General features: G+C 40.0%; 1 protein-coding gene across 2 annotated transcripts; it reads right to left on the bottom strand.

Annotated features, from left to right (window-relative positions):
• Nucleotides 1–2509: 2509 nt before the first annotated feature.
• Nucleotides 2510–16868, bottom strand: UGDH (UDP-glucose 6-dehydrogenase). 2 transcript variants are annotated; one of them, XM_009575332.1, is made up of 11 exons: nt 16705–16868; nt 14216–14317; nt 12673–12873; nt 12389–12586; nt 11760–11907; nt 9967–10061; nt 6707–6837; nt 5780–5913; nt 4543–4634; nt 4347–4457; nt 2510–2821 (listed from the first exon to the last, which is right to left on the bottom strand). In XM_009575332.1, the coding sequence occupies exons 1-11, from the start codon at nt 16864–16866 to the stop codon at nt 2711–2713; spliced, it is 1485 nt and encodes a 494-aa protein (XP_009573627.1). In that variant the 5' UTR covers nt 16867–16868; the 3' UTR covers nt 2510–2710. The 2 variants fall into 2 exon arrangements, with proteins under 2 accessions (XP_009573627.1, XP_009573628.1); XM_009575333.1 differs by lacking the exon at nt 12673–12873 and having other exon boundaries at nt 16705–16866.
• Between the last annotated feature and the right edge of the window lie 244 nt (nt 16869–17112).

Here is a 17112-nt window from a genome sequence, read left to right as displayed (position 1 = left end):
AATGCAAGTCATCTCCAATTCTTATTTCCCTGGCAACTGTATTCTGAAGGGGACAGCTTATGATTCACAGTGCTGCAAAAGCTTCCAAAGCTCGCTGTGGTAAGGTTCTCCTGCATATATGCAAGGTAAGTATTTCAGTATCCTGAAGGCATTCACCAACAGCTGTTCAGACTGGATTCATCCCACAATCCCCGTGTCCCACTAAAAGAATGCAGCCGCCAAGAAACTAAGCAAACTGACTCTCCAAGAAAGCAAGGAAAGTGTCAGTACCAGTTTTACCCCTTGTTGCTCTTCAGAAAGGATCTGCTGCTCCCCCTTTCCTAAGAAAGGGGAGTCAGAGTGATCCCACTATCATTGACTTTCCCATTCTTTATCATCTTTATGATTAAGCCACAAGCCACTATCCGGGCTTTGACTAAGTCTGTAGGAAAAACGGAATAGGAATAGGGCTATAGCACCTAGTTCCTCCACCTCCTTGGGACAGCGTGTGAAAAGCCACTGGAAGCCTCAGGAACACTGATCAGCCTTACAGCTCTTGCACATTCGTAACAGGAGCAACACTTCACACGAGTGTTTAATGGTTCATCCGTCTACTTCAAACTGATGAGGACAGGTCCCATACAGAGGTGCTACTATTACAGCTTTGTGCAAGCTTCTGAAAAGCATTCTGATTTTCTGAAGCCTCTATTCCCCCTCCCTGTTAAGATGAGCTCTGAAGCAGTAGTGTGCTACCCTGAACATAGTTCAGGACAAGAGATCCTTTGAGCACTACTTGTCATCACCCTCTTCTTAATCAGCCCTCTCGTGTGCTATGGGGGCAGAGGGAGTCAAAAAGATGCCTACCTGCATAGACAGGGTGATCTACCAGTTGGATTACAGTGCTTACAAATACCACAATTGTATCACAGGGTTGGCCCTGCTCTGCAGGTGTTGTATGAGAGCAGCACTAGCAAATCAGAAAGAGGAGATGGCATGATGAAAGATGACAGCTTGATTTTAAGCCCCCATAATTCCCACTCACTTTGAGTGGCTTCTGACGTGCTCCTCACAGAAGAATCTTATGATTGGGCAAAAAGCCCAAGGCATATTTGCCCAAAGTGCTGACTGATCACCGCATTATAAGTCCCTATGTGGAAGCCATTAACATGCAGAATCTGGAAGCATCTGGTTCAAGGACACAGCTATTTCAGTCAGCTAACGCTGTCTTGTATTGTCTTCCCAAATTGTTATACAATCCTTGAATCTTCAAATAGCTGTCCTAAAGCTTAAATTGTATCTACATTTCTGTGGGTAAATAGTTTTGATAGCAGCACTTACTGCCAAGATGACACTGATCTTATGCTCTGTTTAACTATTGATATAGCATACTTGAAGGCACAACTGTTGAATAAATTCAGAAGGTATTATGTGACCAGTTACAGGACAATTCTCTAATATCCCAACACTATTATTATTCAACTAAGACGTCTCTGCCTTCTAGTCTGAAACCTGTTCATGGTCATCTTTCTCTATCCTCCCCTCCATTTTACAACCCCATGCAACAAGCCAAACGCAAACTCTCTCATCTCAAGGATTTTAATAGCACTGGCCAACTGAGAATAATAAAAACAAAAAGAAATAAAGTAACAGTAAAGGCAAAAATATCAAGATAACATAGGAAGTATTCATTCCTGCTTTTTTTTTGAGGTAGCAAGCTGACTAACTTACGGGGCTGAATTTTTATTTTTAATAATTTCTTAACAGCAGAGAATAATTTTTGCAGATTCATTAAGAAAGCTGCTTTCAGTTGAAGTATGTAAGCAGAAAGGAAGGAAAAAAAAAAACTATCAGGCAGCTTTGAAGCCAACATTTGCTTTCTACTTGGACTGACACCAGATTAAGGTAATTCTGCTTAAATTCAATGTTCAAACAAGCAGAATGCTCCTCTGCTGAAGATGGTTTGTACTGCTGTAACTTAGGAGAAACTTGCCCCAGGAATCTGATTAGATCAATAATTTATGTGGCTGCACATGGAATGTAGGCAAGACAACCAAAGAATCAAAAGTAAAGATCTGCCAGTGGATCAGTTTATAGCTGTTAGTCCACTGTTATTAATTATATGATAGATGCCTGCAGAACTATCTGGCCTCCCAACAGTTACAGTTTAGGCTGCATCAGTGCCAACTGATCCCAACCAGGATAGGGGTATTACTGTTGCAGTCAGCTCTATTTCAGGGCTCAACCCAAATCCTACCAAATTCACTTGCAACTTATCTTTTGACTTCAATGCCAGTTAGAGCAAGCATTTAACTGGGCAAAGAATTACCCCAAAGAAAATGAAAAACTGGTGAGACCAAGGTTCCTGATCACTGTCCATAACTGGACTAAAATAAAAAGATATTCTATTTCTTTTGCTTTCATATCACTTGAAACAATTAAAGTGCAGTTTAGTAACATTTCTGGAAGCAGAAATCTGCAGTTTGAAGGTAACTCTTCCACTTAAAAGATGATTCATTATTAAAAACAGGTCTGTACCATCTTCAGTAACCAAACAAAAATTGCTATAAAAATAGAGATTTGAAAATAGACTGAATTCACATGTACCAGGTACCATTTCTAGTGTAAAATTGGTTTTTAGTTTATGAAAAATACCTTTCCTTAAAAAAAAGCATAAGCTTACAGTTATTATCACTAAGAAGGTCCACAGAATTCCTTCAGTACCTATTAAACATTATACTCTAGGCTTTTTGACAGGTGGGTCCTGCAGGCTGAACTTCGGAATTTCACACGAAGAAGCAAAAGGAATTCTTTTGGCTGACACCTTCTTCCCAATTGTTTCAATCTGAAAGAGAAAACACATTTAACAAGTGAGTGAGGCAAGCTAACATAATCCTGTCAGCCTATGAGGAATCTACAAATTAAATCCAGGACCACGACTACGTTTCACAAACACTAGAACAATACAAGCCACAAAGCACAGTGTGCCCAGGGACAGTTTCTGGGATTGGAGTTACAAAGAGTTTTTTTTAAAAACAGCCTTTCACGGGTGCCTGCTTCGCCTACTTAAAGCTGCATCTTACTAATTTGAACATTCATGTGCCTCAGCTTCCATAGGACTATCAGTACAAATATCATAAAATGTTTCTGCGTATTCAGAAAATGTGGGTTCAGCCTCCTTTGTCTAAAAATTTATATCCAGTAAATTAGGATAGAAGCAGCTTTTCCCCCTCCTTAATCAAGTGGGTTGTTTTTGAAACAATACAACTCTGAAAGGCTAAAGGCAGCCAACTCTATGTAAGAGAAAGCATGTAACAAAGCCAACACACACACAAGCCAGGTGCTGCAAAATTCAAAGTGTGAGACAGGTTCCCCTAATTTTCTAGGTCAGACTAATGTAAATCACTATTTAATTTCTTTACTGAAAGAGTGGTCAAGCCTTGGAACAGGCTGCCCAGGGAAGTGGTTGAGTCACCATCCCTGGAGGTATTTAAAAGATGTATAGATGTGGCGCTTAGGGTTTAGTGGGCATGGTGGTGTTGGGTTGATGGTTGGACTTGATGATCTTAGAGGTCTTTTCCAACCTTAATGATTCTATGACTAAGGACACAGCTTGTAGAGGACAAAACATCAACTAGCAAAACAGTTCAGACACCCAGCAAATAAGGAGAGATGTAGCTTTCCTCTTGAATGAGTAGTGCAAGGCAGATGCAGAGCACCAAAAGACAAAATACTTCAACTATTTTAAATTTAACTGAAATTTGATGAATATATTCTAGACAGACATCCAGCCATGTGAGCTGTATGTACATATTTGCCCATAACAGCTTCAATTGACTGGCTAATCAATTTATATAAGCCTGTTCACAAACAGTGTAAATAACTGTGTGTAGTTTAAGAAGGGGAAAAAATACCGAGAGAAAGCCTATAGCCATTATGCAAGTAATCACAGTACTTAGGAGTACACAGAATGAAACACAACTGAAACATGCACCTGATCTGGCTTGCAGATTTTGTTCTGACTGCGTATGGCTGAGATGCTTCTATCAGATTATTCAGGGATTTTGTGATTTTAGTATTAGTCAAATTCTGTCTATGCTAGAATTGCTTCAAGGCATGCCAATACTGCTGAATGTTGATGGCATAGTCTGATGTAGCTTGGATTTTAACACAGCAGTCTATGAAAACAGTAAGGTAATAGAGGAAGACAGCACTAGTGAAGACATTTAAGTACAGATGGGTTTAGATTTAAATCCTCACCTGAAGAGGTTTTTTCCCCTTGCTACTCAGTCATTGCAGAGGGAGAGAGTGCAAGAGGGAAGAGAGCAGGAGGAAAGAAACATAAGAAGCAGCATCACCCAGCTGATTACCTGGAAGCCAATGACTTGTAGCTCATTGTGAAGATCATCTAGTACTCTCCTACCATCAAAGATAAATGCAGGCTTCAGCATCTTCTTATGAATACGTTCATAATCCAACTCCTGTAAAGGGCAATTAAAGGAGATAGAATAAATAAGTAGCATAACACTCTTTTTTTCTTTAGTTTAAATTGAAGATAACATCTACCTTAAACATGTCCCATTCAGTGCAAATTACAAGGGCATGAGCTCCATCACAGGCTTCATAGGGATCTTTACTGATAGTGACCAACCGAGACACTGTAACAGAAGGAAAATAAAGTTTTATTCTGTACACATGTTTAGCATCAATCTGGTGCAAATGAGTCTCCTTCCTTGCCCTACACAAACAAGGAGTTTCAAGTCACTCACCTAGAGATGTTTTCTATCAAGACACTTGTCACTTTGATTTCACCTACTTAAGTGAAAGGAGCTTGTACCTGGCATCTGAATAGAGTTAGAGCACTTATATGTTTGAAGTTAAGCATTCAAGTTTGATTTAAATAGTCACGAGCATCTCTAGAATTACAAGTACTATGGAGCACTCAAATGCCAACCCTCACAAAGGTCACTGCCTGTACAACAGCAGCACATCACAGTTCCTATTTAACACTCAGTTCACACTAGAGAAGATGGCTCACTGGGGGCTGCCCCTTGACTGCCTCAGCAGCTGCCTAGGGGCAACCTTCACCTCCGCCTCTAATTCAAGGGCATGTCAGTGTACACCCTTCACTCCTCTTCATCATAGCTCATTTTCCTCATTTCTCTTCACCTCTAGAAGCTTGATCTATCCTTCTCCCCCATCCATCCATCATCTCCATTCTCCCCCTCCCCAATAAGGAAAGAAAACAAAAATCCCAAATACCCCCTGCTTCTCCCCAAGAAATTTCTAGTCATAGATAATTACTTTAAAGTCTTCTTCAATTTAAGGGAACAAATGAATTTGGAAGTGATACGGGGAGGGGAGAATGCTCTACAGTGAATTCCAGAATTATTTCTTTATTTCTACTTCAGATACGCAAGCAAGAACTAAGGCAAGATAGGACTCAGGACGCAGTGGAGCTGACAGAACAACACTAGTCTCTCCTACTTCTAGACATTGTTCCCTCTCTTCCTTTTAATTATGCAGAGAGAAAATTCTTTGCATGTATTCAAATGAGTATTTATCAGAAGAGAAATATACAATAGTACAGAATTAGCATTTATAGACAAAAGCTATGGGAAAAGGGGAAGAGTTATAGTAATCCTCTGAGCTATGACAATCCTGTAATAAGTGTAGCCAACAGCCCATCATTGCCATAGTGAAAATGTGAAAATTAATTTATAGTATTTAAACAGACCTTGTGTATTTTGAGAATAGGGTGGGGAGGGAAGAGGGGAAATAAGCTTTACATGAGCATTCTTACCTTGGTTATCTTCTGAGACACCTGGATGTGAGAGATCCAAGATTATTTGTTCCTTAGGTACTTTAGGATCATAGATATGGAGCTTTGCTCCTTCATCCATTAAATACTTGCTAACGTAGATACTGGATGACTCTCTAGGGAAGTGAATCAATCAGTTAAAGAGGCAGATGGCATGTTCTAAGTAATGAAAGTCTTCAAGTGTCATGATATGCAATGCCGGAGCTTTTGTACCAGTTTTACATTAAACATCTTAGTGGTAATCCATGCCATCAGCAAACTTGAAGTCTTGAGGGACACCAAGGACAGTAATATGAAAAACAAGTTTACATCTCTCTTGCTAAATCATGCAAGAGAGATACTAAGCGCCAGGACTCCTATTGACCATAGTTAACAAGGCATCAAGCTTATGAGCATTCCCCCCAAACTGCAGTTGGAAAGAGTTGTATCAAGTTTGAGCTTTACAGGAAAACAGAATTAACCACTTCTGGGAAACAAAACTGAAACTTTGGCTTCACATAGCAATTTAGAACCAGTTGCAAACATGTTTGCATTCTTTTCTGTGGAGAATGGAAGGACTCTGTCAAAATTTATCTTCGCTTCTGCAAGTTAGTAAGGACTACAGTTATCTGCTCTAGCTTCTGAATGATTCAGGTATGTTGTAGAAGTCAAGAATCAATTGTTTCACCCATTTAAAAAAGACATCCTTCTTACAAACCAATTCAGTCACAAGAGTTAAGGGTCCCTTATCTGATCTATTTTTATTAATGCAATTCAACTGGGGGGTTTAGCTGCATAGCTAGTGACAAGTGTAGAGAATCTGTTTTCCTGTAAAGCTCAAACTTGATACAACTCCTTCCGACTGCAGTTCGGGGGGAATGCTCATAAGCTTGATGCCTTGTTAACTGTGAACTGAATCAGTTTTCTTACCTTGTGTCCCCAGTATCCTTTTTGAATGCAAACCCTAAAATAGCAATCTTCTTATCAGCAACAGTGTTGAACAAGCTGTCAATAATGCGGGAAGCAAATCTTCTTCTCTGATAATCATTCATGTCTATTACCTGAAATTACAAAAACCATGATGGTACAGGAGGGAGCTATTTTAAACGATAAACAGATGCTAGTAACAATCAAGACAAGCTACCTACACGTAAGTTTAATAGAGGCTTAAAAGAGAAAGCTAAGTATTTTTACTCAGTATCATTAAGTAATCCAAAGATAAATTTAGTTAATTTATCAAATTCTGAGACAAATTCTATTTTAATCAGTGACTGTAGATGCATATACACACATACTATCATGCATTATCTAGTTCAAAGGCTAGGATTTTTTTCAGATTGCTTTTTTAAATCTACAACTTACTGTATTCTAGGCAGAAACATGGAAAGCAATTTCAGTGTTAGAGTACTTGATGTCACATGGACATCCCATTGCCAGACCTACACTTCCTTACATGCCTTGTATAACAACTGTGAGAACATTTTTAGCCTTTTTAATCCACACTAACAGATTTCAATACACAAAACTAGTGTGGTTAAACCAGATTAAGTGTCTCACTTTTGTTACTACATGAAAGTGCGTTCACTCACTGATTGTTCCTGTACTTTCCTCCAGCCTGCTTCACAGTTTGACCTCCAGCCCTTAACACACAAAGGGCACTGGATCACTAGTACAATAGGAAAGGTAGGTTCCCCCACCTAGACAATGTTCAGCATGGACTGGAAAGAACTACACTTCCCTCTCGGTTTTGAGACTTTCAATCCAAATCAAGATTAACAGCAGCAGCCTATGAAACATAAGGTATAAACTATACAGTGGAAGGATATTGGTGCACCAAATGTATTTGAAGAAAAGAAATAAAAGCAGCGAGATTTATGCAATTCAAGAGGGTGGTGATGGGGAACAAAGGTAACAGTTGACAGGGTAAGAGGGACACATTTCTTTCTGTAGGTATGTTTTCAAGGAATGAAGATTTCAGTGTTAGAAAGCGTTGTCCTGTCTAAAGGCCACAGAGAATAAAAGTTAGAATTCTAGGGCTGCTCTGATCAGCACATCCTCCAGAATCTGCATCCTGTCCTCAGACCGGTCTGAGGTCTCCCATGTGCATGCACTGGGACAAGCTGCTGACGGTGCAGTGCTCAGGCCACAAAGAAGGGGTTCACATAGTTGCTTATACAGGTGCACATGTGTGTGCATTACATGACTTGACCGGTGTGGGCTGGGGCTGAGAGACCTCTGCAAGATGACAGTGCTCTGAGGAAGCAGGAGGTGCAGGTAAGGGGTTGCACTACATGAACACAGCACTCTGTACCTTATCCTTACTCTGCAGCAGCTGTTCTTACTACCCAAGTTGTCCACAGCTTAATAAGCCATATAGAAACACTGCAAAGAGTTGCTCTTAAAAGAGAGTAAGAGAGCATAAAAGCATTAAAAGCACTTTAAACTAGTTTGTTTACATCAACAATGCAGCCTTTTAGGCTTTTGTTAACTTAAAAAAAATCACCTCCACACAGAGCAAAGCATAAGTGTTCCTATGCCTTTGGGTTGCCAAGATACCAAGTAGGTTGCATTTTGAGGACAACCCTTGTGATCTCAAAGGACAGAGCCAAACCAATTTGTCTCTTTCAAGACAGTATTAATTTTCCCTATTAATCAGATTATCTTTGAGGTAACATGGCTAGTTCCTGCAGCTCCTGCTGCTCCAGGGATTGCCTGTTGTCTGCTTACATCTTACACTGAGTAAAAGCAGTAGTTCTTGAAGCAAGCATCAGAACGTAGGGCTCCTTCTCTTTCCTACTGTGCCAATGCATCCAAGTCCTACACTGAACCAAACCTCTCCTGGATGCTTGCACAAGGTTCATGCAGTATGTTAGTCTCAGCTTCACTGATGGGATTACAAGTCTCTCCACCATGGACTGGACTATCCTAATGAAGTGCACTTTTTAAGTAAGATGTCAATCTGAACCTCTTCAGAAGCAGACAGCATAAACCCCATGTCTTCCTTGTCCCAAAAGTTATAGTTGCAAGCAACTAGGCTGCTGACTAGCCCCTGGCTGGAGGTTAAACTATCTGAACAGGATGTAGAAAGCCATTGGACGTCACAGATAATGGAAGAAGCTGACAAGAGTCACAGATAGCACTGTGAGAGATGACTGAGTTTTATAAGCAGTTATGGAGGAGTTATTATAGTGAGATCCAGCCAAGCTTCAGATAGTTGGAAGGGAGTATTAGGGACCTTTTGAAGATTAGAACCTTGCAAAGCCAACAGAGCCTAGATCTGTTGTACCACGTGGTACATGGTAGATCAACAGTACCACGTGGCCATGACGACCTAGGTAAAGGTGTAAGAAATCCTGGACTTCAGTACGGACCAATGATGGGCAGGTTGTTTATTTGGCAGCAGACTGGGACGGAGAAAACTGAGGGGAAAAAAGGCTAGCCAAAAGGAAGATTGAAAAAAAGGAAAGCTGCTAACAAAGCAGGCAAATCATGCGCTTGGTATTCTGCTAGGCAGCCTTGTACTTGATCACCACCACCTAAATCAGGAATAAACTAAAGCTGCTCTTCTGACCATACCACATATGTGAAAGCTGCTTTCTCAGTCAGGACTGGGAAGAGGGGCAAGGTACTTTCACTGGTTAATAGGGAAACTCTTACTAGTACAGACTGAGCATCCCGGTACTGCTGCTAGGCCTGTTGGTGCTAGGCCTGAGAGCATCCACATCCTCCCAACCATTCCTAACATGAACCAGGGAACAGCAGCAACCATGTTTATTTAAAAGAATAGCAAGTTCTGCTGAGTTCCTTCAGAAAAGGAATTGTAAAAGTAGACCCTGAGGAAAAGATCATAAGCTCTGAATTCAAAGTGGACAGAGATAACCAAGCACAAGAGGAAGACAAGAGTCCAGACATGCTTGTACTTCACATTTTCTACTGCTACTTCTAGACAATTTCCCAATCCATTTGATCCAGACAACTTAATTTACCCCAAAAAAGCCTAAGCACCCGCAAGTATCAAATGCCAGTGTTAGGCTGAGGGCCCTAAAATGTAAAGATGATCAGCATTAAGGTATCTGCTTCTTAAAGCTGAAACACAGATTATATGTGGACAATGCTCAAAAGCTCAATGCCTGAAAGCTGAATACTGAAGAAACACCACCACCTCAAAAAAATTAGTGAGGAACTTGTACCTGTTGCCAATAGCGGGCTACTTCAGGTAAGTTCAGTGCTTCACAGAGGTACACTAAATTCAAGACATCCTTCTGAAAACAGCTACCTCCAAACCCTGAAAGAGAAAATGGTTATTTTACAGGTGACTAAGGTACTATTTAACCCAATCTTCGGAATCAAGTCGGTTTTGGCAATCATTGACATAGTCAGCATTATAATTTTTCCCAGTATTTCACTGCTAGCAAATGAAAACCTTAAGAATCTCTAAAAATCCAATTCCTGGACCTACTTACTTCATCAGTTACAGAAGCCCTAAAATCTGCTTCAGGTCACACTGAAGTCAATAGAAGTTTTAACGCAGTCTCAGGGAAACACATGGTAAGATAGCCCCTAGTTTTTTTATTATCACAAGTGGATAGACAAGCTCCTGGGTTTGCTCTCCCCCCACCTAGAGATTTAGAGGAATTTCTCAGAACAAGTATGTTAAGATTAGGTTCTTTCCTCCCCGACCCCCAAATGGATATCTAATTATTGCCAAGAACCAAAGATCACCACAGCTAAGGGAGAACGGAGACAGTTAATAGAGGGATCCTTGACCCCTAGAACTTTGCTCAGCAGAGTCCCAGAAGCAACACATTGTAGAACAGAATATTTCAGTTGGAAGGGACCTACAATGATCATGTAATCCAACTGCCTGACCAATTCAGAGCTGACCAAAAGTTAAAGCATGTTGTTAAGGGCATTGTCCAAACACCTCTTAAACACTGACAGGCTTGGGGCATCGACCACCTCTCTAGGAGGCCCGTTCCAGTGTTTCATCCCCCTCTTGGTAAAGAAATGCTTCCTAATGTCCAGTCTAAACCTCTCCTGGCACAGCTCTGAACCATTCCCACATGTCCTTTCACTGGATACCAGGGAGAAGAGGTCCGCACCTCCCTCTCCACTGTAAAGAGCAATGAGGTCGCCCCTCAGCCTCCTTTTCTCCAAACTAGACAAGCCCAAAGTCCTTAGATGCTCCTCATAGGACATGCCATCCAGCCCTCCTCTGGATGCACTCGAGTACCTTCGCATCCTTCTTAAATTGTGGGGCCCAGAACTGCACACAGGATTCAAGGTGAGGCTGCACCAATGCTAAATATAGCAAAGAAATTGTAGAAGGCATTATAATAATCTAATAGGAATTTTGGTAATGTATTTGCTATCTACTTTTCACTCTTGCATAGACTCTACGAGAGGTTATATTTAATAAGGTTATTTTAAAGTCACACTTTCTAGCATGAAGACTGTAGCTATACAGATAAGCTTTAGTCTTGCTCTGTAAGTTTGAAAGTTTGTACTGATCACCACTTTATCACATCTTACTCTCTAGTAAATCTAAACAACTGAATTCATCCTACAAATTAGAAGTTGCCATCACACATTCTAACCTAGAGGCATCTCCTTCCCCACTGGCAGCAACGGCCGAACAAAATTGCAGCAGTTACAATTGGGAAGACATCTTGGAGGGCACTATCATCAGTGCTCTGCACCATTCAGAAAAATAAAGTTGCAGTTTTTCTTTCCAGTGTCCCAGGCAGGATAAACCATGCACTCTGAACTCTTGCATTTCAGATTGCCAGGATCTAGAGCAACCTCAGTCCTAGACATTTTACCAGAAAAACTGATTTATGCTAGTACTCTACAGCAATATTTTCACACATTCATGCTGTAGAAGACTTTAGCGTATCAGATCACTTACTTCAAAACACTACTAGTAGACCTACTGCACTATTAAAAAGGAGGCCAGAAGAAAGAAAAAGGATTTTTTGTTTACCAACACTGGCTTTGAGAAACTTATTTCCAATTCTTTGGTCTGTTCCAATAGCTCTTGCTACTTCTTCAACATCTGCTCCTGTAGCTTCACACAGAGCACTGATTGAGTTAATGCTGCTGATTCTTTGGGCAAGGAAAGCATTAGCTGCCTGTAAATAGAAAACATAGTAAAGAGAATTTGATTCTTCCAGAAACCAAGATGCCCACAGACCGAAGAGAGTTACTACTGGAAGAACTAGTTTAGCATCTATGTAACTCTGAGATAAACTAGTTATGTTACCATTTTGTAATACATCAATGCCAGTTAATGGGATCTAAGCAAAATAATGTAATGCTTAACTTGCAGAGTTTGAAACGTTTTATGATGGTAAGCAGTTTCTGCAGCACTGGAAGTTTAGTAATAAATAACAGAGCAATAGAAGTGAGAAAATAATTTAATGGAAAGTTGATATCATCTATTAGCTCAACTGAGATAACTGGAAAAGATGAATATCCTTTGACATATATACTTGGTCCTCCCAGCCTCATCTGTCTTTCCTAGATGCATCACTCAGTGTCAGTGAACTTCTGCTTCTGAGCTTTGTCTCACTTATGCCCTTTGCTCAGACAACAGCAGTGAGTAACACTAACCAGTTTAGAAAGTTCTGATGACCAAGTATTCGTTGTAAGGATTTTTTCTTTGGGCACCCAGTGCTCATAAACAGCACAAAGAGCACGGACAGCTTTCTGTCCCTCTGGAGAATCATCTCCACCAATAAGCACTCTGTCTGGGTTCTTCAGGTCCTTGATGGCTGTTCCTTCTGCAAGGAACTCTGGGTTAGACAGCACCTACAGACACAGAAATAAAGGACACCAGATAAAAGCCAAAAGCAACAACCAGCCTTTAAATACACAACTCAAAAGATTATGCTTACCTGCAAATCCAAGTTCGGCTTAGTATTAGCATCAAATATTCGACGAATGCTCTCTGCAGCACGTACTGGAACTGTGCTTTTCTCAGTGACAATTTTATAGCCATTTGAATTTTGTACAATTCGTCTAGCACAAGCTTCAATGTATTTCAGATCAGCTGCTCGGCCTTTTCCCATCCCGTAAGTCTTTGTTGGAGTGTTAACCTAGTTACAAATACACGGAGGGGGAAGAAATGTTACAGGTCCCTTAACACAAGAGGTACTGATGAGGTGAAATTGTTAACAATGACAGACACTTTCCCTCCCAGAGTCCAGCTTGATTCTACCCCAGAATTATTCTAGTTACCATTTCAGATGAACAGCTATTAGCTTTCTCAATTACCCATTTTGTCTTCTAAAGACAGCTCATTGGCCTCTATTCAAATAGAATTTAAACAAGAACAATTCATAGCAGCTCTGCAGGCTTCGGTGAAACTTAGTCCTTATTCTGGAAACGCCAGTAATTTCTTCATGATTACAGCCAGCCACCTTTTGTTTCCTGTCCCACTTTAGGAGTGCGAAAATTCACATTATAAGAATCTTGCAGCTAGTGAGGCAGTTATGGTTTAAACCCACTTTGCAGTGAAACCGAAGTGTAGAGCTGCTGAAAACTGCTATACTGAAGTACACAGAAAAGGCAACATGAGGGAAAACACATCAGTTCGATTAAGACAGAGGGTCGTTTTCATTACAAACTGAACGAAGAAATGGCAACAACATGTAAAACAACAGCATGTTTTAAGCCAAGGACAGGTGGCAATTCATGGGCTGTATTAGTGGCAGCCATCCAGCCAAGAAAGAGAGCTCTGTACTGAGGTGCCCTAACAAAGAGGTGCACCCAAGAAAAGAGGACTTAAGTAACAAAAATAACTCAACTGTGGCCTACCAAGATGAACAGGAATCAGTTCTTTCGGATTCTGTATTAGGAACAACCTTCTAGATTACAAAACGTCACACTGTTTATGTTTGACTGGATCCTCTTCCTAGTGGTGTCAACAGCTCAGAAATATTAAAGCTAGAAAATATTAAAGCCAGCCCCTCTTCCATTACAACACTGTTTTTTTAAAAGCTTCTAGAAATATGTCATCTTTGTAACCCAATAATCAGTATATGACTTTGCATTCCTATCCAGGAACTGTATCAATATTATTAAAGTCCCATAGGTTTCAGTAGTACATTGCAATGACAGATCTGCACTACATTCTGCTCTAAGACCTCATACATCTAACCAAGCTAAACATCAACATTATCATTTTGACTTAGAGCCTGTTCATTTGTCAAATGTTCTACTGGCTATAAGAAACAGATAAAAATAAAATAAAAACTTACTTAACACTTTTCCCACAGTACACAGAAAGACAAGGAGAAAACTGTGACATGACATTGCTAACTGAATCTATATGACAAAACAAAGGCCTCTTCCCAACATAAGGGCAACATAATGATTTGATAAGAAAGAAAAAAAAAAAAACCAACACACACAACCACCTTCTTCCCCTAAACTTACAGAAATAAATACAAGATCAGCTTCTCTAATGGCATCATCAATACTGGTGGAAAAGAAGAGGTTTCTTCCTCGACAGGATTCTACCACTTCTTTTAACCCTGGCTGAAAAAAAGCAGAAAAAAGCAGTTAAGGTTAATGCAGTTAGAAGAACAGTAAACTGCATGCCCAAACAAACAGCGTATCATTTCAGATACAGACTGACTTTTTTTATGCTCAGTGTGGAACGTTTTTAGCCTGCCAGATGTAAAGTAAAGCTTCTGTAGATTTACATAGAGAAAAAAATAAAGCCCTTTCTTATTCAAAACACTTAAAATGCTGTCTCGAAACTTTCAGCCACACTGAATTGTTATTTGCACAACCAGATTTTAGGCTCCAGTTATTGCCATGCTCAATTCTATTACTGTGAGCAACAATTAAAGAAATACCTGTAGAGTGATGTTAAGTAGGTTCAAGAAATAAAGCCTTACAATATTCCCTAGGCTGCAAACAATAGAGGTGGTTCCAACTCTCCTTTTCCCTCACCTACACATTCCATGATCTCCCCATCATCAGATCTAAAACTGATTCAGTACAAAAAAAACCCACAAAGAAGTCTTCCATCAAATTAGCAAGCCCAGATTCAGTGAAAGAAAGGCAGTGGAGACACAGAGGAGACAAAGACCACTCCTTTTGGCAACCACTCATGTTTGGACCAGATGAAACTTATCATGGCACCACACCTGCAGCATGGAAGAATCACAGGCACAATTTGATGAGATTCTTTCAAGAGACACATCCTGTGCCGGAACACTTTCCCTTCCCTTAACACCTCCACACAGACAAGAGGAGCAGGAGGCCATGTGTACATGAGCATTCCTCCATATTAGAATGGCCTACAAAATGATTTAACTAATATATAGTTGTCATAAATAAAAGAAGCCTTCATTTTTTGTTTGAAAAATAAAGTCATACACTGTAACCTGGCAATCAAATCTTCAACTTGAGACATGCCTATCATGACACAAGGTATTTGAGTAAATGCCAGAAAGGCAAAGGTTCACTGGAGGGAGAGAGAGGAAAACAAAGTAGAAGCTTTCTTACGCAAGACATTTTTGCTGTCTCACTTTATGCCAAATACTTACTTAAATGGAAAACCTACTTAAATGGAAAACAAAGGTCAGCACAGGAAAAATACCGTGTTACAAGCCATCAAATGTTCCAACTATGGTCTTACTGGGATGTAAATAAAAGGCAGCCCATGAGACAACTTCTGACACTGGAAAGAAAAAACCCAAAACAAAAAATACAAAAACACTCACTGTGCAATGACTCAATTTTACAACTAACTGAACTAATACTTGGCAGTTTTTGTACATTCTTTGTAAGCAAAGGACACCATTACAGGAAACAGATGTTGTGAGTTTGGTGGTTTGTTTTTTGTTTTTTTTTTTTTTTAAAACATGCCAAGACTAGCTCTACTTTAACTCATTCAGTCTAAATGTTTATAGAAAACAAAGTACTTGCTTTCATGATCTTTATTCATGTCTCATCTGCTAATCTGAGCATTATACACATTTTCCTTTGAATATGTATGACAAAAGAGGTCTATTCATCTTTGCTTAAAGAGTCACAGTATAGGTTTGGTTTTAAGAGGAAAAAAACCTCATTCTATTAGTGTTACAGCACAGACAGGATTCAGAAGACTTCTTACAGCAAGAGTAACTGTTAGTACCAGGCAACATGCGTCATCTTTGGGAGCTGAGTGAAGATAATTTTTCACTCCCATTAAAGAAAAGAACTCAAACCTATAAAAACTGTATCTCATGAAAGAATGAAGGAAAGAAGAGACACCTACTTTTTAAGGGTGAAAAAGAGTGAGAAATAAGTGCTAAGAGAAGCAAAATAGAAAAATGCTTTATATATCTTCAAGTCAGAGTCATTCTGTAATGAAGGAGTGACAGTGTGATACATTTAAAAATAATTTTTATCTGGCCCAGTCTTCCCAGGCCAGACTGGAGGTTTATGGTACAAGTGAATCAGGACCATGACTGTCCCCATCTTACAACATGGTTAAGATGGGCAGCACAGATTGGATTCTGGCAGTATTCAGAATGGGAATAAAGCTTACTACCCAGTATTACACATTCATACTGTGCTACAACACAGCAGATAACATCTGTAACTGAGTAAGAGAACTATGTTATGATTAAATTGGGTCCCGAAAGAAAGTCAGCATGATTTAGCACCATTTACTATATATACAATTATATTTTTCCTTACTAGGCCCTTCATATATAATCCTTAAATACCTGCCAGCACTAGACATACTAAGTTATTTCAAAAATCTGGTTTAATGAGCAGTAGTGACAAGCAGCTGTTCCAGAATACTCTTTTCGAAGGACATCACTGTGCTATACTTATCAAGCTTCAGAAGTGGGCCATGTGGAAATGCCTTGTGGTGGGAGGGACGCAAATGGCTGGATGAAGAGACAACAGTGAGACACACTTACCTCATAGATTGGGAGCGTATCTGAATTCCAGGCATTGATTCTGGCCTCATTGACATCCACAACAGTAACTTTGATATTGGGACACATCTGTGCAATAACACTACAGGTTGGCCCACCAACATAACCAGCACCAATACAGCAAATCTTCCTAATTTCAAACATGATTGCTCTAGTAAGAGGGGGGGAAAAAGGAGAATCAGGAGTTACAAATGAAAATACTGGCCAACAATTCAAGGAAATAAAAGAGAATTAATGATTTGAGATTTTATTATGCTGCCACAGAGAGAAACGTTTTCTTACAGCTGATCTCTTGAAATGAGCCGCAACTGCTCTCTCCCGCCGGGGAAGGCTTTGGAGCCTGCCCCGCTCCAGGAGCGCCAGCACACACAGGCCATTGAGGAAGCGTTT

Source organism: Fulmarus glacialis, unplaced genomic scaffold, assembly GCF_000690835.1.
Source record: "Fulmarus glacialis isolate BGI_N327 unplaced genomic scaffold, ASM69083v1 scaffold25523, whole genome shotgun sequence".
Taxonomy (NCBI): domain Eukaryota; kingdom Metazoa; phylum Chordata; class Aves; order Procellariiformes; family Procellariidae; genus Fulmarus; species Fulmarus glacialis.
Note: the sequence above shows the minus strand (reverse complement) of the source record. Positions and strands in the feature narration are given on the sequence as shown.